Source organism: Gigantopelta aegis, chromosome 3, assembly GCF_016097555.1.
Source record: "Gigantopelta aegis isolate Gae_Host chromosome 3, Gae_host_genome, whole genome shotgun sequence".
Classification (NCBI taxonomy): domain Eukaryota; kingdom Metazoa; phylum Mollusca; class Gastropoda; order Neomphalida; family Peltospiridae; genus Gigantopelta; species Gigantopelta aegis.
In genome coordinates, this window is record NC_054701.1 from 90,067,864 (window position 1) to 90,092,125 (window position 24,262).

Consider the following 24,262-nt stretch of genomic DNA (forward strand, 5'->3'; position numbering starts at 1 on the left):
AGAGGAAAAGTGCGCCAGGGGGGCCAAAACTGGCGGATCAACCGCCAGCGGTGGTCCTTTCTGCGTCGCCGCCCCCGACTCGACCCAAGACGAAAGGACCAGCTTATCCGGACATGCCGTCAACACCGAGGGATGCTCTCAACGCGCCGATGTGCGAGACACCCGCAGACGGACCTCCATCTACCTCTACGCCATCGCCTACACGTAACTGGCCACTGTCTTGCCATTTCGGAAGGCGGCGGTCCGGGCAGAAGCCGTTGCGAAGAGGAAGGCCGTCGCTCAGCCGAGTGACCAGCCTGACAAGGCAAGGCCTCCACCTTCACCAACACCGTCCCCCTCCGACTCGGAAGCCGTCTGGAAAGTTCAGATCGGGAAAATCAGGTCCGGCTTCCTGAAGTTCATGCAGGGGGACACCTCGGATCCGGCATCACTGATGGACGGACTAGTGGAACCAGAGCTACAACAACTGCTTGATGGAAGCGCATACGAGCTATACACCATCAAGTCTACAGCCGGCAAGACGGGGTTGGTACTAACTCAGCGCTGAGAAGGAGTCTACCGACAAGCGGTCCTGGTTAGAGAGATTGATAGCCACACCATCTACAGGATCGTCAAGGCCCTTTTCGGCAACGACTACTGGAATGTCATCACCATCCTCGCCAACCAGAGATGGAAGCACTTTATCCCCGCCTTTGCCAGTTCTCCGCACATCAGTTCGCCGTAGGCCAACCTCCAAGAACTTTGGCTATAGGTTAGGGCTTAGTCGGACTTTAAACATTTTGGCTGTAATTGAAAATTTAATGTTTAGTTTTGTTTTACCTTCGTTCAACATTTTATGTCGAAATTACTTTCTTTTTTAATATTATTAAATAGTCCGATCCTCTCTTCTTTCTCTTATTTATTTTTGGACTGTCCTTCCAAAATGCACCAAATTATATAAATATTCGGCCAAGCAGTCAAAATTCTGCCAATTTTTAACTCTAACACCCCCCACACACACACACACACACACACACACACACACACTCCACCCCCATCCCGAGTCAGGCCACGGATTTTATCGGAGGTCGGACTCGAGATGGGCTTGTTCGAAACCCTAGTGGTATATGGGCACGTTAAACTAGTTTTCTATCTCTCTTTATTACACACCTGTGTAAGATATTGCTCATGTCATAACAATTACTCAATATCTAACTAGTGTAATATAAACGTGACGTAGATCACTTGCTAACCCAATTCGTAGAAAAATAATGTGTAGGAGGTCTCGACATCTGCTTACTTCTGCGTTGTAGCTTGTTTGCAGTTGGTTTGTAATAATAAAATACTACACTAACTTGCCTGTCATACCATTTTTATGAAACTCGTGAACTGTTCACTCGTTTCATAAAAATGGTATGACAGGCAAGCTCGTTAAGTATTCTATATGTATCTATCTATCTGTCTGTGTGTGTGTGTGTCTCTCTCTCTCTCTCTCTCTCTCTCTCTCTCTCTCTCTCTCTCTCTCTCTCTCTCTCTCTCTCTCTCTGAAAATAAAAATGAAGATAATTTATATGTAGTAAAAACAAAATGTACATATAATATGACAAATGATTACAGAATACACAACCCTAACATGGTTATCTTATGCTGCCAGTATAAGCTCAAACAACACTCAGACAGTTGTTTTCGGAAATTAATCTTTCGGAATAATTCTAAGGTACATGTTGGACCTATTCGTAATACCTCAGCACCATATCGGACCCATTCGTAACACCTCGGCTGAAACAAGAGTCTGGAGACTACTGAAATTAACTTTTAAAATATTCAGTTGGCAAAACAGGCATTACCTCCATGCAATTATTTGAACATTTACAGTATTATTTTAAAATACGACTAAAGTTGAATAGTAGTTCTAAACACAAGGATAAAAAATATACGTAATATTTCGTACACCACAATACATAAAGGTTAAGAGTTAATCGATGAAGAACTTCGATTGAGGGTCTCGCTACACAGTTTCCTTTATCGTTCGAATGCGAATGTTGTAGAAACAGTAGCCGATTGACTCGAAACAGGGCCTGTAAAATGTCGACAGTAAGATTTCCCAGAATCCCCGAAGACAGGAGAGCTCGATGTCGTACGACTTGATGCACGGGCGACAACACCAGATGGTGCAGAAGGCGAGGCAGGCAAAGTACACCCCCCACACCGCCGAGAGGGGGATAGACAGGAGGAGAGTGATGATTCGGTACGTCCACAGTTTCGTGTTGGTGAATACCTGAAAAACACGAAACAATTAGAAAAATTACCTCTGATGATAGTCGAGATGTTTTACGAAGCGATCGTAGCGGAGAGAGAGAGAGAGAGAGAGAGAGAGAGAGAGAGAGAGAGAGAGAGAGAGAGAGAGAGAGAGAGAGAGAGAGAGAGAGAGAGAGAGAGAGAGAGAGAGAGAGCTTTTTAACATGCCCCTATACCATTAGGGTTTCAGGCATGTCCATCCCTGGCCCGGTCTTTGGAAAGTCAGTGATCCGATCCGGGACAGAAATAAATGGGTCAATTTTTATTATTAATCGATGGTAGAACTTCTTGACTTACGGTGATTTTAGTGCTAACATCGCTTCGTAAAACGGAGCGCTGATATCGACAAAAAGTAAAGTTTGTTCTATTTAGCAATGCCACTAGAGCACATTGATTTTTTTTATCTTATCATCGGCTATACCTTCCGACCACCGATCAGTTTACCTTGAATTTATTGCTTATATCCAATTATGGTTCAAGCATGCTATATGTTCCAGACGCACATCTCAGCTGTTTAATGGAAAGTTGTCAGTGTGTGGGGGGGGAGGGGGGTGCTGTGGCCTTGCATCTAGTCCACTGAACCATTATAACTCACTATGCGAACACTAGTACCAGCCAATCAGTCCAATCCCTTAACCACAAACTTCCGAGGTCGGTGAGCCATCGTTATGGACTAATCATTATATATACTACAACAGGATATTTCCTACACGCATTACATATAATTTGGTACAAACTGCTGTATAAGTTAAAGAAAACCATATCTATGTCATAATATGTGCGTATTTGTTACAAATGTGAAAATGTTCAGATCCTTTATCATTTATGGTACTTTAACATAAATCCAGGGAGGTAATCCAGAAAATGTTTTTAAAATACATCAAAACATCAGAGTTACTTCCCATCCTCAACATTAACATTGATAGTTTCTAGATTCAGTTTTAGATTCAGTTCTAGAGTCTGGTCTTTGCAGGTGCCAATCACAGCTTTCAGAAGTTCTTCCTAAGCAGTCCTAGGACCGTGCTTATAAAACGTTGAGTCCAGACTCAATCACAAATGACGTCACACGCATACAATTTATATGGTGTTGTCATACCATTAGTGTCTAGACTCTAAAAGTGTTATAAGCACCAGGTCTGGTTTTGTTGGGTACAGCATAGACTGCCACGACGGTGTCTTAGAACAGGATTCTGATCCAGAAGATCTGAGTTTATGGCGTGGGAAGTAGCTGTCCTTGAGGACGGTATCAGCTTCAGCTAACAGCTTAGGATTTTTACCTGTCACTTTCTTTCAGTGACCTATTTTCCTTTGATTTCCTTTCCATGAATCCAATAGCCGATGATTAATTAATCAATGTGCTCTAGTGGTGTCGTTAAAGAAAACAAACTTCTTCTTCCTTTCCATGATCTTTTCTGTTTTTTCCTATGACTTTCTTTCCATGATATTTTGTCCATGACTATGTTTTCCTTTTACCTTTCTTCGTGCTTATGGCGAGAACATTATTTTAACATGTGCTTAAACCGAACAGCAATATAATAGTGTATAATATTGTCAAATCTGCATCTCTTACTATCAGCTAAATATATGGAAATTACCTGTAATGCGCCACATGGTTAGGCTATGTACGTTTTCAAAATATTCTTTGTACTTATAAAATCAATATGCTGTAACCGACGATTATGTGCACCTATGAACGTTAATATCCCGTTAAGTGAACATATGATGAAAATTAACATTCCTCGACTAAGGGTTACGTTATCTCTTTGTATAGAACACCAGTTAATTGGCGATATGTACGTTTGTTTTTAAACTTAAGTCATTTGAGTGACGGTCACCCGTACTTATGTATCTTGTGACATGTGGTTGTCAGAGCCGATTCTATGATTTGAACAACAGGGGTGTTTTTTTATCAACCAGAGGGTGAGTGTGCTGGAACGTTTTGTTTATTATTTGTTTTAATGTTTACTGTTTGAATTGTTGACGTGGGTTACTACATACCTTATAACTGAGGATCCACACCTTGTCGAAGGAAAACACTGTAGGGTGAGGTTCGGCAAATATTTCGTCAAATGTCACCTGTAAATTGAGGAATTTAGCATTAGAAGAAAAGTAGTTAAAAGTATGACGTAATGTATGAATGCTTATAGTATTTTAATAACACTAAGACAGTATTTTGTTCTTGGGTTGCAGTTCGGTACAACACGACCATGTTTCACAATCTGTGTCCGTCTGGCTGTTTTTGTGTAAGTATGTATGTATTTTTGCTTAATTCTCTTTATAGTTTAACTATGACTGATAATAGTGTTATATCCACACACACAACACGATAACCCTACTGAATATGGAATTGTATTTTGTAAAAAGTATGGTAACTTTGATATTTAACACCCATTGCTATATGGATATGTTCCACCTTCAGTCAACATTTTAGATCCATAGGTGAAATATTGTTAAAATAGCAACACATTAAAATGTTAAGAAAACAAATGCGCCGCTCATTACACTTATTGCCCTCTCGTCTGGCATCGCATTGTTTATCTCTTTTTTTCTCCTTTTTCTTTGTTTGTTGAATATGTTACTATTTTACCAATATTTGACCTTTGGGTCTAACATTTTTTTCTGAAGGTGATCATATCTATATAGCATATCTCCTCCCTCTCTCTCTCTCTCTCTCTCTCTCTCTCTCTCTCTCTCTCTCTCTCTCTCACACACACACACACACACACATACACACGCACGCGCACGCACATACACATACGCACGCGCATATACACGCGCGCACACACGCACACGCACACACACACACACACACACACACACACACACACATACATACACACACACAATCTGTGTCTATGTGTTTTCCTCTTTCCACAGCCTCGGTATACAATATGTATATGGGAATGTCCGAGTAGCTCTCCATCCCTGAAAAATAATGGAGACGAGACCAGCGAGTGCCGAGTCCTATTATGTTTGAGGAATGGAGAATTACGAGGATATTCCCCTACTTAAATAATATGTATCAAATATGTAAGTATAGATTTTAACGTTAGTGGTTCTGAAGGGGTAATAAACTAGTGGTAGTTTTTTATCCATTACTGAAAGGTAATGGACAGATTTTCAGTGGTTTAACACCGCAGGTGTATTTTAAAATACTGGAAGTCAGTGCAAACATCTACAAATTAGGTTATCCGTGTGTTTTCCAATACTAAATTTATCTAATTAGCATTTAACAATTCCTCTTTATTGTGGATCGGCAGCCATGCCGCAAATGTGAGAAAAGGGCAATGTAATTTCATAGCATTCTCCAAAGCAGAAATTACGATACCCTAGTGACATATCAATTATTAATCAGACACAGTAGCAGCGTAGCTGTGCGAAATCTCTAATGCATTATACATATCACTTGGCTCAAATTAGCAACACAGTTCGCATACTAGTATTTGATAAAATAGTAATCACATTTATGTGCGCGAATGTTATTATGAATTTTATAATGTACATGGTAAATGAAAAATGATTTTTGGAAAAGCATAAACTTTTTTACAATAAGCTTTATTACCCACAATGTATTACATGCGAATTTATCAAATCAGGATAAGCCCTTTAACAATTGTAAGTTAACTCAATTCTAATATTAGAAACACCACCAATCAGATTAAAACAACACCAGAGAGTATTGATTCAAATTTTTCTTCTATAGTATGCGAGTGCGAGTGCGAATAATTTTAACATGCTCATATACCACTAGAATTTCGAGCATGTCCGTCCCGGGGCCTGTCTCTGGATAGCCAGTGACTTGCTCCGGGACAGAAGGCTATAGTATGCAGTAATTTAATGTTAACAATGAGACGCTACACAGTGGGCTTTTTGCTTGTTTGTTTTGTTTTGTGTTTGTTGTTTGTTTGTGGGGGGTTGCTGTTGTTTTTTGTTGTTGTTGTTGTTGTGGGGTTTGTTTTTGTTTTTTTGTTGTTGTTTTTGTGGGGGGTTTTGGGGGGGGAGGGGAGGTGTTTTTTGTCTGAGTTGGAGTTTTTTTCCTGAGGGTGTTTGTTTTTGTTGTTATTTTCGGAGGGGTGTTTTTATGTGTACGGTTTTTGGGGGTTTTTTTGTTTTTGTTTCAAAGCACAATGTTCATTTTAATCGATTAAATTGGTGCCAATTGATGATCGATCAGACCATGTCGTCTGATTTTCAACACGATCTTTACTTTAATAGCGTTATAGGCGTGTGGGATTAGAAGAGACTTGATGTTGTTACAATGACATCATTTATTCTGCCAATAAATAGAATCCAGTGCACTAATGCTAAGTGGGTGTAGGAGGTCGTATTGTTATGATACACCTCAGGTATTTTTGCATTTTCTTTTCTCTATTTTTGTATTATTAGTATTAGCACGTTGTGACGGTACATGCTCTTAATTTGTTTTCGCCTGTGGCGATTTTAATTGTGTTAGAGGGCCGTGTGCAGTTTAATTGCACTTAGCTAGCTGGGCAACTTGTTACGTAATACTTCGCGCGATCGGACATTCCAATATGCACTTAGTCCAGCTGTGGAGGCCATGTGGCGAGTAGTTACGTAATACCTCTGCGAGTGCGGTTTTTACAACCGTGATTTGGCGACGATGGCGTCAGTAAGTCTGACGATCAGAGAGAAATATACCGACTCTAGTAGAGGTGAAATATCAGATGATAGGGGGAGGTACCGCCTTGTACCCCCAGGCGAATTCTGATTTATAATAAATAGCTAGTTTTTAGAGATATGGAGGAGAACCAGAATAGGAAGGCTCCAGGGGATCACGGACGTCGTCCACTGAACGAACTATATTAGTTCAGACGGGACTTTGGTAATTATATATTTTCTGCTCTGTGTATAACCTTGATGTGATTGATGTGACTTTTAAATATTTTAATACTGTATTATACCAATATTCTTTAGACAGTGTCTTCGGTCATCTGACGAAGTAAATCGTAGACTTTTTGTTCTAACATTATACGAGTATTTGGTAATATAAAGCTTAGCCAGTCATCCTAGACGACATAGGTAAACTGTAGGTTATTGTCTTTATTGTGATAGGTACCAGTATTAATTTTGTGTTACAAGGTTACTGAATGAGTAGTTAAGGGTTAATTAAAAATTAACCAGTTAGGAATAGAGCTGTAATTCCTTTATTAATTAAGTTCCCCTGGAAGCGTTCCTAAATTATCACACGTCACTGAACGAGTAGTAAGGGTTAATTAAAAATTAACCAGTTAGGAATGGTGTTGTAATTCCTTTATTAATTAACTTCTCCTGGAAGCGTTTCTCAATTATCACACGCGTGGGTGTTGTGTAACGGTGAAGTGATTCGCATATTGTGTAACTAGACACCTAAAGATTAACTAATTAAGTGATCAGTTCTGGGTTGTTATTATTGCTGTTATTAATTAACTACTACGGCTGTACATTTGTCAGCGTAGATTAATACAGATTCCAAAGTGTATTGTGTTTTTGTTGTGTTTCTAGTGAGCTAAACGTGCTATAAATATATATACTTTATATAAGATCGTATCTCTGATCATACCTAGAGACGAGCCATACTAGGGTTTAACCACCTGTTACAGAGAGATCTAATAGATATACAGTTAGGAGAGATATTTTGATAATCGTGTTTTATTCAGTTACGGGAATTATAGAATCCCCGTGACACACGTATACCATAAAAAATGAATTGAGTACCAACAAGAACTATATTGTGTAGGGCCTACGTGTTTATAATATAAGGATGCAGGCACAATACACAGTACAAACAGGTTAGTCATTGCTAATTAAAGATATCAATATTAACAATGACATTGCCGACAGAGGGACCTTCAATATGTTAACATCAATTTTGTCCGTCTTTCATTTACAAAGATTGTACAAACAGACATCTGACCAATTATTGACATAATGTGAGTCCTTTCACCCACGAATGTCTGAAATCTGTGTTGCCATCTCAAGACGAATGGACTCTCCCTTCTGAACTCCCCACGGATGGGATTCTATTGTTGACGGTTTTGTAGAGTCGTGAGAACGTCTCTCGCCAATGACGAGAGGTGGTTGTTAAGTCACGTGACGCGATGGCAGACGACAGTGAGCTGCACGGCGCTCCTGTCGAGTGAATGGACGCTGCTGGCCCCCGGGCAGAAACACTCTCTTGACCTTATTAATTGCACGAAATGTTTGCATGCATTCGTGTTAGTTTAAACTATTTGGTCCTCTTCATATTACTCTCAATATATCATTCAGATTATTATCTAAGATTGTGGTGTTGAAATCTTTGGCACGAATTCCACGTTAACATCAAACGGAAAAAAAATGAAAGAAAAGAAAACAAGAAAAAATGAACAAAATGAACAAAATAAAGAAACATATCTGTGGAATTATTAATCAGAAAGAGTAAACATTTGGTACCGGAAGCTAATGCCATAAAAGACTCCTTTGACATATCAAACAGCAAATTTATTTTTAGCTAATGAAAATGGACGTCCATGTAAACTTAACATAGATCCAGGAGGAGTAGGACAAAACGATGATACTATTTTAGGCTATTCAGTATTTATTTTAGTTGACATGTAATTTTCCCCATTCCCATTTACTTCCAATTTTATATATACGGTTCAAACACGCTGACCTGGTCACAAATATCGGCTATGCGAGCTGTCTGTTCAATGACACAGATTAAAGTTAAACGACTTTCAAACAACATTGTGCAGTACATCTGCTTGAAACTTGTAACAATTTATTGTTTATAATATTCATACATGTTTATACATCCAGTGTGTTCTTGGCTGTTCAAACAAAAACTATGTTTTGTTTTACAACACCACTAGAGCAAATTGTTTTATTAATCATCGGCAATTGGATGTCAAACATTTGGTAATTTTTACACGTAATCTTTAAAGGAAAGCCGCTACATCTTTCCATTAGCAGCAAGGGATCGAATATATGCACATTCCCACAAACAGGACAGATCATACCATGGCCTATGATATACCAGTTGTGGAGCACTGGTTTGGGACGGTGGAAACCTGTCTGGTCCAATGTCTACAGAAACCTAAAAGACCAAGACAGTGTTTTGTTGTAGCTGTTTGGTGCGCATAACAAATTTGATGATACTAGTGGGGAGGGGGTTCAGTATATTGTATAAAGACATTCTAGTGATTCAGTCGATCACGAACATACATGAATCTTTGATTAGTAGGGATGTGCGGCATTATCGGTGTACCAATATATTGTATAAAGACATTCTAGTGATTCAGTCGATCACGAACATACATGAATCTTTGATTAGTAGGGATGTGCGGCATTATCGCTGTACCAATATATTTGTGACGGAACATGCTCTTAATTTTGTTTTCGCCTGTGGCGATATTAATTGTTTTAGAGGGCCGTGTGCAGTTCCAATATGCACTTAAGCCCAGGTGGGTACTTTGTTACGTGATACCTCTGCGCGACGGTCGTCGAGCTCTTTCAATACACACCCAGCCCAGATGCGGAGGCCATGTGGCCAGTAGTTACGTAATACCTCCGCGAGTGCGGCTTTTACGACCGTGATTTGGCGACTAGGCGTCATTGAGTCTGGCCATCTAAGAGAAAATTTCCATCATGGTCTCTGTAGAAATATCACTTGATAGGGGCAGGGCCGCGATGTACCCCCAGGCGATACTGGGATTTTATAATAGATAGCTAGGGTTTTAGAGATGTCGGTAGAAACTTATTGGAAGGCTTCCAGGGAACGTTCGTCCGTTTGGACTTGGTAAATATAATTTCTGCTCTGTTGTATAACCTTGATGTGATTGATGTGACTTTAAATATTTTAATACTGTATTATACCAATATTATTTAGACGGTGCTGCCGGTCATCTGACACAGTATACTGTAGGCTCACTGTTCTAAATAATTATTAAGGCTTAGCCAGTTATCCTAGAGGACCTAGGTAAACTGTAGGTTATTGTCTTTATTGTGATAGGTACCAGTATTAAGTCTGTATTACAAGGTTATTGAATGAGTAGTTAGGGTTAATTAAAAATTAACCAGTTAGGAATAGAGCATGTGCGGCATTATCGGTGTACCATTATATTGTATAAAGACATTCTAGTGATTCAGTCGATCACGAACATACATGAATCTTTGATTATTAGGGATGTGCGGCATTATCGGTGTACAATATATTATAATTCAAAGGGTAAATGATACGTATTACAATACACCATACTTGTACCAATACATTCGGCAATTTCCGTATTTCTGTTTCGTTGTCATTCGGAACCCCGATCTCTTGGCTTCCACCGGGTTTTTAAAATGTGTTATTCATATATGTGAACGAAGGAAGGGTGTTATTAAATAAGTTTTAGTACATTTAAGTGAAAAATATATGTCATGTTTTAAATAATAATTGTCAATTTGTATCATCTACTTCCATTATTTTGTTAGAAGCTTTCGGTTGACGAGTCTGTTATTAATATATTATTAATACGTATCTTGATACAGGGAAACCAAATATTCTCAAAAGACCCATCCTTAATAATTATTCGACCAATGTAAGATTTTAAAATTCGAGTACAATTCAAAGGGACTATCCTAAGTTTGCAGTCATTGTAAGATGTTTCTAACATAGTATTTTTGGCAACTACAATTACATCTTAAATATATTTTCTTGCTTAAAATACCAGTGTCTGTATATGCAATGTGTTTGCGGTTGTGTGCTAATGTTTGTAGCAATATTTGTTTTTACGTCATATATATTTTTCGTACGTAACAAATTATTCGGATGTAAAATCCAGTTCGGGCTATTAGTCTATACACATTAGGACGGTAACAAACACCTTGTTTATATAAATACGGTAATATAAAAAGGAAAATATCTTTAATATGTAATTTTAGTCATGAAAAAGGATCTGTTAATCGTTACAATGGCAGCAAACGCATGGCAGTCCCTTTAATGTGTAACTACATCATCGACTGGCCACTCGTCAGTCTGCTAGTACTAGGAGAAAATTACCACCACAGAACTAGGAGAAGAGACCACCATAGAACTAGGAGAAAAGACCATCACTGCACCACCGAACCGTTGTAACATGTGGACGGTGGTTTTCATTCATACTGGGAGCGGTCAGCAGCTTAGCACGCTATTTGTGTTTTGTGATGTTAATTAGCAGCACTTCCCTATTGCAGCCTACACCTCTGGGAAGCCATTAAACATGATGTTGTCGGCAGGCTGCGTGCAAATAGCTCGTTTATAGTTTCTCAAACTTAAAAAGACTGTTATATTGCTTGGTCGTTTTAGTGCAGAGTGCTTTTGTAATGTAAGCTGTTCCGGGTAGTGTTTCGAGGCGGCGCGTGCGTGCACTTGCTGCCCCTCCTGCCCCCCCCCCCCCCCCCCCCCCCCGAAATATACCAGGTCAACTCTCGTATGAAATATAATATTTAAAACCAGCCGTGTTCAGCAGTCACCAGACGATGTCCTCTCATAACATCCACTCGACAAGCCTGCTTTTCAGGGGTTCTTTATAAAAAAAATGTTTTTTGGGGTTTTTTTTTAAATCAGATGTGAGTGGAGGCTCGTTTTCCTGTTATACACATCCCTCTAGTGTTCTAGTGTTTCGTACTCTCCTAATCCAACTCAAACAAATATTCCCAATTATAAGTTGTCTTATTGTTACACAACACTAATAATTTACTTTTTTAAATGCAATGATGAAATATATCTGTTAGTTTACAAAACATATGACATTCTGCTGGTGTATAATACCCATTTATAATCACCACCCACCACTACGTTACGCTGGACGAGTCATGTTAAAAAACAATGTTATAAACATTTTGGATTGCTTTTTAACAATTAACCGTTACAGTAAACAGTGAGGAAAACGACCCGCGTCTGGCCGTTAATGGTGAGATCGTACAGTTTTAGGTATCCTAGATTAGCGACTGCTAATAAAATATAATGAATATCTCGTGGGGAAAAAAAATGAATATGGATGATCTATTTTAATGGTTAACACATAAAACATACTACATACTGTAGCTTAAAATTCACATTCTAACGACAATTACTTTAATCAACACCTGAATTTCTTGGATCTTAAATAAACATAAATAAAATGTTTCAAATTCCAAGTTGTTTCTAAATATTTGTATATTGTATTTACTTTGTAAGTTATTTATTTATTTATTTTATTTCACTTTTATTTCGATTTATTAATTTTGTTAGACAGTTTAATGTCAATAACGTTCAAGGTTATTTTGTAATAATTGGCGTGTTTGTTGTAACTCGCAAAACGACGGTCAGATTTCAGGCGACAGGAATAACTGATTGATGTTTTCAAACTGTTGTGCTCACATGCAAAGATTACGCAGAAAAATACGGAATTCTAATTTTAGACCGAGAAATCGATATTCAAGTCGGTGTTGGACCTGTGTGATATGCATGGAAAATATTACTCATCAGATACACTATCTGTCATACTATTTCTGTGAGGACTTTCTTTACAACGACATACAATACATGCATCCATGCTCAGGGGCGGATTATGCTTTAGGTAAGAGTGGTTTCTGAAACAATATGTGAATGTTTATAATTTGAGTTTAGATCTACGTGGTGGGGTGGGGGTTTTTTTAGGGGGGGGGGGGCCGTGCAACTGGGAACCCTCCTCCGTCCCGTAATCCGCCCCTGATGCTATGTGATCATAAATTTATCTTAAAGCTTTACTCTAGTCAAATAATCTTCTTCTTTTTCCTATGTAAATATCTTGTGAACGCTAGTTTACTTAATAGAAGTGTTTCAAATGCCACTGCTGTTTGGTTTTGATTTTTTGTTTTGGTTTTTTTCCTTTGTCTCTCGTTGACGTCATTAATTTGATATTAATCCAGCAGTTACGTGTGCTGCAGAATCTAGTTAAATTGACAACTGTTTGTCGCATAGCTTCATGCTCGATAATGTTCGCGTCCAAACACCACAGAATATTAAATTATCATATTCTCCCAGTCTGAGCCTGTACAAATATTAAAGGTGTATTATCACAGCAGTTCGAGTCACTGGCGTAACCAGGATTTTATTTTGTGGGGCAACCCATATTGGGGGGGAGGGGGGGGGGGTCAACCCACACTATGTATGTGTGTATGTATATATGATTTTTATAAAATTTAATACAGGGTTTTTCTTAAAGGTTTGATTGAGGGCACAGTCCCCGTGCCCCCCCCCCCCCCCCCCCCCCCCCACTCCACGGGCTCGAGTGACATATAAACAGGATATATATATATAGGGCTGGAGGAAACTCGAGCTGTTCTCATTGTTGCAAGTGCAATATGTTGCTCTGGGTTTTTTTCTTTACATGTTATACATAACTACAAATTACATGTACTCTGTTGAATTAATTCGAGGAAGGAATGCATGTTTTATTTAACGACGTACTCAACACATTTTATTTACGGTTATATGGCGTCGGACATATGGTTAAGGACCACACAGATATTGAGAGAGGAAACCCGCTGTCGCCACTTCATGGGCTACTCTTTTCGATTAGCAGCAAGGGATCTTTTATATGCACCATCCCACAGACAGGATAGTACATACCACGACCTTTGTTACACCAGTTGTGGAGCACTGGCTAGAACGAGAAATGGTCCAACGAAGCGATCAGCATATTTTTACTTACTGTTATATGAATTACAGATACAACGAGAGAGAAAACGGTGCTGCGACATTGTGGACTATGTTTTAATTAGCAGCATCAACAGACATGATGGTACTTACCACGGCCTTTGTTACACTTTGCAGAGCATTGGCTGGAAGGAGAACAGTTCAATGTGCCCACCTATGGGATTCGATCCTAGATCGATCGCGCATCAGGTGAATGCTTTTCCACCTGGCTACAATTTTCAAACCAAACAATATAAAACTTGTTTTTAATTAAAAGGAAAAACAAGATGAAGGTCAGAAATGATGTAGATAGTATTAGTTAATGCAATATCCATCTTAAATTTCACACATAAGTAAGACCTTCAACCGTCTGCCTGTCATTTCTTCCATCTGTCTGTGCGTCTATTCAATAAGAAATACATTCGTGAGTCTCATGTCCCTGCCATATCCAGCGTATTATGTATCCATTCATTGGTGATTTCCATTAATTCATCTGAAATTCATATTGATCTGTGTCCATCATTCACCAATGTAGGCCTACATTCATTCATTCAATATGCGTCAAACATCCCTTTATCGGACACCACATTACGGCTTAGACAGGTGAAGTCATAGAGGAGTTTCGTGTAAACGTCAAGGGAGCTGCATTGGGTTGCAGTACTGATCAAAATTAATATCATCCTTCCTCCAAACACATGTTTTTAATCTACAGGCGTGAAAACCTTTGATTTGACCGTGAGTCCGTTACAAAAAGAGGGCGGGTTGTAGCTCATTGGGAAAGCTCACGTTGGTTATTATATATATATATATATATATATATATATATATATATATATATATTTCATTCCAACCAGTAGTGTCTGCACGAGTACTCAGAGTACGCGAGCACGGGCCGAGTCTACCAAGACTCGAGTACTCGTACAAGTGAGACAACGTACAGTATTAATTTCAGCAGTAACTAATCAGCAATACAAGTTGTACAATAACTATATAATCATGTGTTAGTTTCTCCTTTTAATCTGGCAGTGATCGTCTGTCATAATACTAAACGTATCAACCGCTTTCTAAATGGGCATGATTTGGCATTCATTTTTTTCAGACCGGCCTCGGTGGCGTCGTGGTAGGCCATCGGTCTACAGGCTGGTAGGTACTGGGTTCGGATCCCAGTCGAGGCATGGGATTTTTAATCCAGATACCGACTCCAAACCCTGAGTGAGTGCTCCGCAAGGCTCAATGGGTAGGTGTAAACCACTTGCACCGACCAGTGATCCATAACTGGTTCAACAAAGGCCATGGTTTGTGCTATTCTGCCTCTGGGAAGCGCAAATAAAAGATCCCTTTCTGCTAATCGGAAGAGTAGCCCATATAGTGGCGATAGTGGGTTTCCTCTCAAAATCTGTGTGGACCGTAACCATATGTCTGACGCCATATAACCGTAAATAAAATGTGTTGAGTGCGTCGTTAAATAAAATATTTCTTTCTTTCTTTTAATTTTTTCAGCGCTGGAATTAAGATGCATAATGTTATTTTATTTTATTCCTTAGTCTGATTATCATCTAGTAAGCTCTAGTAAGTGTCGTGTACTCGGGTGCGGGTCGAGTTTGGGGATTTCCATTAATCGAGGTCATTACTTTGAACTCTTGGAGGCCCTACCAACCAGTGCCTTACGACGTTTAAATTCAAGATTGTTGTGTAGGCTAGTATGTCCTGTCATGCAAAATGGTGTTTATACGCAACGGCGAGTGGAGGTGGGGTGTGTGGAGCACAAACACATTTTAAACAGTTTATGCATAGTAGGACCAAAAGAAAAAAAAAGAAAAAAAAATGTTTTGGGCCTCAAATCGCAATAACCATATGTGGACACCAGAGAGCTTATGCAATGTAAATAAAAGCAAAACATTCCTTTCCTTTGATTTGTTTTGTTTTGTTTAAAGATGTCTCCCACAAGCAGGAAAACACAAGCTACGAGTTTTGATATACCAGTCTTATATGGGGAAATAGTGAATCAAAATGACAGGTAATATTTCTGTCTGTGGGCAAATGCACGTAAAACCCCTTGCAACTAATAATAAAAGCATGCATCTTTTACAATATCACAATGACCGTATATTGGACATCAAGACACAGATTAGAAAGTGTCGTCAAACATTTGACTACACTTAAAGTAATTCCAAGGTTAACAACACTAGAACATATTGATTATTTAATTGTCTATTGAATGTCAAACATTTGGTAATTCTGGCATAACCTTTACAATGCATAAAGTATGGGGTTTTTTTTAAAGATGATGACAACGAAACGGGCAATCATGTTATTGCTGAAGTACTTGATGACTTTGTGTCCGGTTTGGTTTTAACAGACTTACCTTTACATGGTCATTGGTGTGCCTCGGATCTCTGTCCATGACGTCAATGCCCTCGCCTTTCGTAACATCGTCTACGACGACCTTCTCGCGACCAACCGTCAGTTTGATCTCTTCCTGGTGTGACGGACTCTCCGACATTATGTTTGAAGTTATTGGGGTTTTTTAATATTAAAAGATCCACAAATTAAATTAAATCTGGATATCTCGCCAGCGCTCTCCTTTAAATCTAATCCTTGAGACACAGCGTTATGAATGGAGTCTTTGGGCTTACTGGTGGAAGGGAAGATGACATTGGGCGATGCTAAAATGCCGATTATGGGGGTGGACGGCCGGATCTTCAAACCCCACGGAGTAGTAAGTGAGCTATTGAGCCATTTGTGGAAACACAAGCTGCAGATCGCATGACAGCTGGTATTTTGTGACTTGAAACCATTGTAGTGATGGTCACTGGCGACCCGGCGGTGTGGACGTCTGGAGCAGTCACCAGTGTGTGATGGCGATTCAGAAGTATCGGATAACGCAGCAATCGGTGTAATCAAACCTGTACTCGAATTATTGCTTTTGTAAAGAAACGAAATGAACGTCTTTCTAGCGATATCGCTATATACACTGTTTTATAATTAGTATTAGCGGATTATTTTTTTCTATTAGGTGTCAAACATATGGTAATTGCGACACATGGACTTGTGTTCGGAGCAGCAGTGAATGTTTTTAGATGCAGTGTCCCCATCATTTTAAAACAAAACAAAAACAAAAACGTTACATGTATTTCTAGTGTGGTGCAACAAAGCAAAAATACAAAAAAACGAAACCAATTATATTGTAGTAGTAACCGCATGTGTATGTGATGTACTGAGTAAATGTGACACCATAAATAGGCCCTACATCAATTTCTTATAAAAATGAAAGATGAACATTTTGTAACATTATAAAAGCATACCTCTCATATAATATGTAAAAATCACTTTGATGCATTTTCTATTTTCTATATAAATGCTACGTATTTAGTGATATATTGTTTGCATTGAATATTAAAACCGGCATCGGTGGCGTCGTGGCAGGCCATCGGTCTACAGGCTGGTAGGTACTGGGTTCAGATCCCAGTCGAGGCATGGGATTTTTAATCCAGATACCGACTCCAAACCCTGAGTGAGTGCTCCGCAAGGCTCAATGGGTAGGTGTAAACCACTTGCACCGACCAGTGATCCATAACTGGTTCAACAAAGGCCATGGTTTGTGCTATCCTGCCTGTGGGAAGCGCAAATAAAAGATCCCTTGCTGCCAAACGGAAGAGTAGCCCATGTAGTGGCGATAGCGGGTTTCCTCTCAAAATCTGTGTGGTCCTGAACCATATGTCTGACGCCATATAACCGTAAATAAAACGTGTTGAGTGCGTCGTTAAATAAAACACTTCTTTCTTTCTTTTGAATATTAAGAGCGTCCAATCATATGGATTTTATTTTTATTTTCATTGTAGGAAGAAAACGGCCTTGTTTTGAGGCGTGTTACATATGCTCGCAATCCGTGTTGCATATTTAATTGTGAGCCGCTCGTTTTGCAACTGCAAGAAACCAGATGTTTTCATTCGAAGTAGTGATCAATATATATCCATATATATATATATATATATATATATATATATATATATATATATATATATATATATATAGTCCGACCTCGTTACAACGACCGTCGTTATTACATTTACACCATCCGACAACAAATTGTCGGGAACGAACGTACATCAATGTTATTCTGTTCATTCCACCGGAATTCATACCTTCTGACATCGACAGAGCAAATTGGGAACAAAAGTGCATCCGACATCTCAAAACATCTCTTAACAAAGACATTACATAATCATAGATGCCGAAGCACGTTGGCAGTACACACAGTCGAGTGTCACATGACGTCCGAGTTGCCTAAATGAATGAATGAATGTTTAACGACACCCTTTTTTTACTAATTGCTATTTTCAAAATTCTGCCCATTTTCAACTCTATCCCCCTCCCCCTCCTCCATCCCGAGTCAGGCCACCGATCTTATCGGAGATCGGACTCTGGATGGGCGTGTTCGAAACCCTAGTGGTATATGGGCACGTTAAACTACTTATCTACTACTACGACGACACTCCAGCACGAAAAATTCATTGGCTATTGGGTGTCAAACTATGGTACATGCAAACAAGAGTTACCTATCTCGGCTAAATCTGTAGACGTGTATTGCATTTGAAAATAAGTCTTTAGTCTCATTCAATTAAAGGATTAACTTCGAAAAATCAAGTCTACTAGTTTTATGACATTTTGTAAACGAAGTACGTACCAATCGATTGAATTGATAGTAAAGGCGCCATGATTGATAATAATATACTATTTAATAATGGTCTGTGATCCATCCCCATCGTTGGGCCCATTGTGCTATTTCTCATTCCAGCCAGTGCACCACGACTGGTATATTAAATGATGTGGTATGTGCTATCCTGTCTGTGAGATGATGCATATAAAATATCCCTTGCTATTATTGACACCCAATAGCCGATCATTAAAAATCAATATGTTCTAGTGGTGTCATTAAATAAAACAAATTTTGATAATGGCAATTTCAATATAACGACAAAGTGACCCAGGGATGAAAGTGGTCGTTGTAACGAGGTCTGACTGTATATATATATATATTAACCCACTGCGCGCCCGCGCCACAATGTATCAGAATGAAAGACGAGTGATGGTGCCACTGCAGTTCCAAAAAATAAGATGTTTGTTTTGTTTAACGATACTACTAGCGCACATTGAATAATTAATCATCGGCTTTGGATGTCAAACATTTGGTAATTCTGACTCGTAGTCAACAGAGGAAACCCGCAACATTTTTCCTAATGCAGCAAGGGATCTTTTATATACATTTTTCTACAGACAGGAAAGTACATACCACGGCCTTTGACCAGTTGTGGTGCATTGGTTGGAACGAGAAAAAACAATCAGCTGAACGAATCTACCGAGGTGGTTCGATCCTGCGATGCAAGCACTTCAGGCAAGCGCTCAACCGAATGAACTAAATTCCGAGACATCCCCCCCCCCCCCCAAACTGCAGTTCATCCAGCTTGTATCAAAGTAACGTCCAAGCACGATGTCAAGGGCACAAAGCATCCTGCTGTTTAGGATAATATATTACTGGGCCCCCTCTACCGCCACAAACGTCGGGAATGGGACAGAAAATGGCTTCAGAAAAACTCAATTTGTGAAAACATTTCAGGGATGGGGGGAGGGGAGAGGGAGGTTTCTAGTAGACTCGGACACTTGATACTCGTAAACAAATTCTCCTTGCCCCTCAGAGATATACAGATCCCTGGCTACGGGATCGTTAAAGGGAGGGTAAACTCAAAAAAGAGCCTTATGTGTTGGAAAGATGCATACCCGGACCACCAACACATACGGACACTTTAACAAATGAAAAACGTGTAATTTTAGAGTTAATAAAAAAACATGATTATTCCTGCTAACTGAGGGCAGCCATTTTGTTTCGTTTTTGTGACGTCCGGTGGTATAGCTTGGGGCGAAGTGACGTCAGCTCCGTGCAACTCCTCTTAAAAACAGTGTAAACAAACGCTCTAATTTATGACAAGGCGCTTCGCTTTCATCAATAGAACGAAATGGAGTTATAGCATTTTTCTCTTTAAAAAAATCCAAAGAAAAAATGCTTATTATTAGGCCTATTGGTAGGGTACGTTTGAGCAAAAACGACAACTCACGATACCCAAGTGATAATTTTCTTTTCTTTGGGACTACGTAATTGGTCAGTTTTCTGATTTTAGATGGGAAAGTCTACTTAATCAAGGGTTTTACAGAATTACTTACAGTAATACAGTGATAATGTCCATTACGATTTGAGAGGCGTCCGCGCGGCTATCATACAATACCTTGTGATCTTAATAAAAGAGGCACGTCTTTTTAGTGTATACACAGTGTCTGGGGACCGTCTAAATATACACCTGCCAATCTGAAACCACAGGTACATGTATATATGTGTGTGTATACGTATATATGTACGAGTGTTTGCGTATATTTTTGTGCATGTGCAGTATGATGATTGTTCCACACCATACATAGCTGTGCTAATACCATTGCATATTACATTGTGAATTTATTACATATATGCATTGTACTGTATACATATATATATTATCTCCTGTAAAACCCATCTTGTCACTGTCAAATATTGTTATTTCATATTCCCCATATGCCGTTGTGTAATAGCCTGGGAGAAATAAAGTTCTGTTCTCTGGTAAAGAAAAGACCAATTAATCAAGAACACACTTCGATTATTATTTCAGTACGTGGGTTAATTTATGTACAAAACATAATACATTTATTTCAACACTTTGACAATGGTGGCGTATTTTTATTGAAATATATACTTGTTGCCGGCTTACTGGGATGGATATTATTATAGAACATTGCGATGCATCCGCAAAAATCGGGTATGTTTTGTTTCTTCTCTTCGAAGACTAATTCCTTACGTAACCACCAGCTGGCCATAGGGCGTATTCACTGGGATGGTACAAAATGGCTGCGCCCGTTATATATAATAGCCATCACATTTAAGCGTTTTATTAATTAACTATACGATTATACGTGTTGATATTAAGCGATAATGTGCATTATATATCGTTGAATATGCATACCAGGCCAAATGCCTTAATTGTCCCTTCCTTTAAGTGATATTTTATATAGTATACACATCGGATAGTTATACCATCTGCAGTCATATTGGTTCTGTAGGTTTCTGCATGGGAACCGGCCTCGATGGAAAGGAAGGAAATGTTTTATTTAACGAGACACTCAACACATTTTATTTACGGTTAATGGCGTCAGACATATGGTTAAGGACCACACATATATTGAGAGAGAAAACCCGCTGTCGCCACTTCATAGGCTACTCTTTTCGATTAGCAGAAAGGGGTCTTTTATATGTACCATCCCACAGACCACGGCTTTTGATATACCAGTTGTGGTGCACTGGCTGAAACGAGAAATACCATCGGACATAAGGTTGGTAGGTACTGGGTTCGCAGCTACACCCTCTTCTCTCTCACGAACTACTAACCCACTGTACTGGACAGACAGCCGAGGATATAAGCATTAAAATAAGTTGAAAGAAAATGAAATGTAAATGGGAGGGGAGTCAGGAAGTGCCATGATCGCAGGATCGAACCCTCTTAGTGGAACCATTGTGTTCACCACGTTTTACATCTTTCTATCGCCCCAAAACACAACTCATAGATAATGTGTTTGTCCCTCCCCCTCCCCACCCCAAATGTAAAATCGTGGGTACGCCCAATGGCAAAGTAATACAGTATCTTATTACCCTCCTGGTGAAGATATAGCGGTGTCGTACAAATTTCGTACGCACCTGGTGGTGCGTATTACAAACTGTATTTTGATTTGTCAACAGGGAACAGAGTCAATTTCGATTGGTTGGACAGCGACCTTATTAGCATAACGGGACTATTTTTTTCATTCATAATTAATGTCAAGGTCAGTAACATCCACAACTTTTACTACAAATGTCATTCATTAAAAGTTGATGTAAACTGGACCGCGCGAGAAATATTTTTAAACAAAAAATAAAAATAAAGGATTGAATAGAACAATAATTAAACATATTCATTTTATTTATTATGTGGATTTTTGGTCTACAAATTGTTATTGTCAGTTGTGATTTGTGAATTCATCATTATTAAGGTCTACGACAGTCACTTTTTGGACCCTTGTTTTGGCTTCGTACACAATAAATGAAACATATCCAACGTTAATTTTTTCATATGATATATTTGACAAAAGGTAGTTTTTTATTTTTTTAAACTTAAACTTAATATTTTTTGTAGAATTATGAAAAAGTTAAATATACCGACCTGTAAACAGCGTTGTTTGCTTGTTGTAGAAATTTAACGGGGGTCAAGGTTAGTAGACCAGTTTTTATTTTAATATGGCGATGCATTGTAATAATATAGCTAATTTTGAATTTGAATGACGTCAGAATTCCAATGACGTCACTTTGCACCTCCTTACAATAACCACAAACTGGGTACATGACGTTTCCGTTTTAAGAATGCTGGAAAAAAATCCAGTGCAAAATTCCTATTGATTTTTTTTTTTCGAACATTACTGAAGCACCTGAATGTGTTTGAAGAAAATTCTGTGATTGAAAAATTGTACCTTTTACGAAATATGGATTTCAAGTGAAATTACGGTAAGATATGCTATATTTATTGTATCCAAAACAAGGGCGCGAAAAGTGACTGTCATCGACCTTAAAGGTATAACTTTAGTTTTCCCGTGAACTCAGCTGCTTTTGCAAGCTACACGTTTTTAACTGCAAAAACACTTGTTATTCTCTTATTGGTTGGATTATTGGTCAACAAATTGTTATTTTCAGTTGTGATTTGTGAATTCATCATTATTAGCATAACCATTGGGGTAACGGGAACATTTGTTTCTTGGGGGCGTTTAGCCCGAGTACTCTGACTGTAAGAGAGCTAGACGGACATTTGGACATAAACACGCTCTCATTACAGTCAGAGACCAACCTATGTCTTTTTTTGGCAATTCCTGACTACCAAACGGTAGGCAACGAGTCCCGCTCTAATACCACAACAATCCTATGTTTGACGTCAAATACCTTTACATCAATCATTTTCGAGTTAAATGATACAAAAAAATCCACATATTAATCACTAATACACTTACTACAGAAAGAAACCCGACAGCACCCACATTCAGCTACGCTTCGTGACACTCCGTCGCAACAATTGCAAAGCTCGGCGATCTATTTCGAGACGTAGACCACGTGATCGCGCACTGGGCGATTCCGCCTTGTGCAGCAGTTACAGGGGCCGTCTCATATCAAGCGAAGTTACAACATGGAAGAGTTGGCTAATGCCGTTTTGGATGAATTTGGATTTCATTACGTCATTAAACCAAAACAATTACACATTATTGATTCCATTTTGAATTTGAAGGATACATTTGGGGTGTTATCGACAGGATACGGCAAAGGTATGTGCTACGTACTGCCTCCTCTTATGAGACGACCCCTGTAACTGCTGCACAAGGCGGAATCGCCCAGTCTCGAAATAGATCGCCGAGCTTTGTAATTGTTGCGACGGAGTGTCACGAAGCGTAGCTGAATGTGGGTGCTGTCGGGTTTCTTTCTGTAGTATGTGTATTAGTGATTAATATGTGGATTTTTTGGTATCACTTAACTCGAAAATGATTGATGTAAAGGTATTTGACGTCAAACATAGGATTGTTGTGGTATTAGAGCGGGATTCGTTGCCTACCTTTTGGTAGTCAGGAATTGCCAAAAAAAGACCTAGCTTGGTCTCTGACTGTAATGAGAGCGTGTTTATGTCCAAATGTCCGTCTAGCTCTCTTACAGTCAGAGTACTCGGGCTAGGGGGCGTTTTGTTAAAATATGGAATTATGCATTAGTTTTACCCATTTTTCACCCAATATGAAAATAAACATATATTGATGCATGTACCTTACAGCTTTCTTTAAATTAAAAAATGAAACCCGATGGAAATTTATGGGGAAGTACGTCTACACCACTCCCCTGAAAACGTCACTGAGAAGTAGCGGAAGTACAACGAACTATTTCTCAATGCGGCGGTACGTAATCGTGCACTGGCTAGTTACGCAAATCAACATCCGGTCTTGAAATATTTTTCATAATTTGCGTGATTTAAAGGAGGGTAATAAATAAAATACCACACTCGTTTTCGCTAGATATCATTTTTACGAAACTCGTGAACTTCCCAAACGTATCTGACCTCACTTTCGTTCGGTCAGATACGTTTGGGAAGTTCACTCGTTTCGTAAAAATGATATCTGGCGAAAACTCGTATAGTATTCTATATTTCTTCAGCTAGACAAAAAGCCAAAGGACTGCTTTTTAGT

The 24,262-nt window shown here is 39.0% G+C and overlaps 1 protein-coding gene across 1 annotated transcript; it reads right to left on the minus strand.

Moving 5' to 3' along the window:
- Positions 1-1,520: 1,520 nt before the first annotated feature.
- Positions 1,521-5,200, minus strand: LOC121368928 (caveolin-1-like). Its single transcript, XM_041493689.1, has 3 exons — positions 5,166-5,200; positions 4,276-4,417; positions 1,521-2,257 (listed from the first exon to the last, which is right to left on the minus strand). The coding sequence occupies exons 1-3, from the start codon at positions 5,198-5,200 to the stop codon at positions 1,988-1,990; spliced, it is 447 nt and encodes a 148-aa protein (XP_041349623.1). The 3' UTR covers positions 1,521-1,987.
- Between the last annotated feature and the right edge of the window lie 19,062 nt (positions 5,201-24,262).

Excerpts from the sequence above, each read along its gene's own strand:
- LOC121368928 (XM_041493689.1), bottom strand. The coding sequence starts at position 5,200 with ATGGAGAGCTACTCGGACATTCCCATATACATATT. Across the intron at positions 4,418-5,165 it reads GACATTCCCATATACATATT|CATTCATACATTACGTCATA; the intron begins GTATACCGAGGC and ends AAATACTATAAG. Across the intron at positions 2,258-4,275 it reads TGTGGATCCTCAGTTATAAG|GTATTCACCAACACGAAACT; the intron begins GTATGTAGTAAC and ends CGTGTTTTTCAG.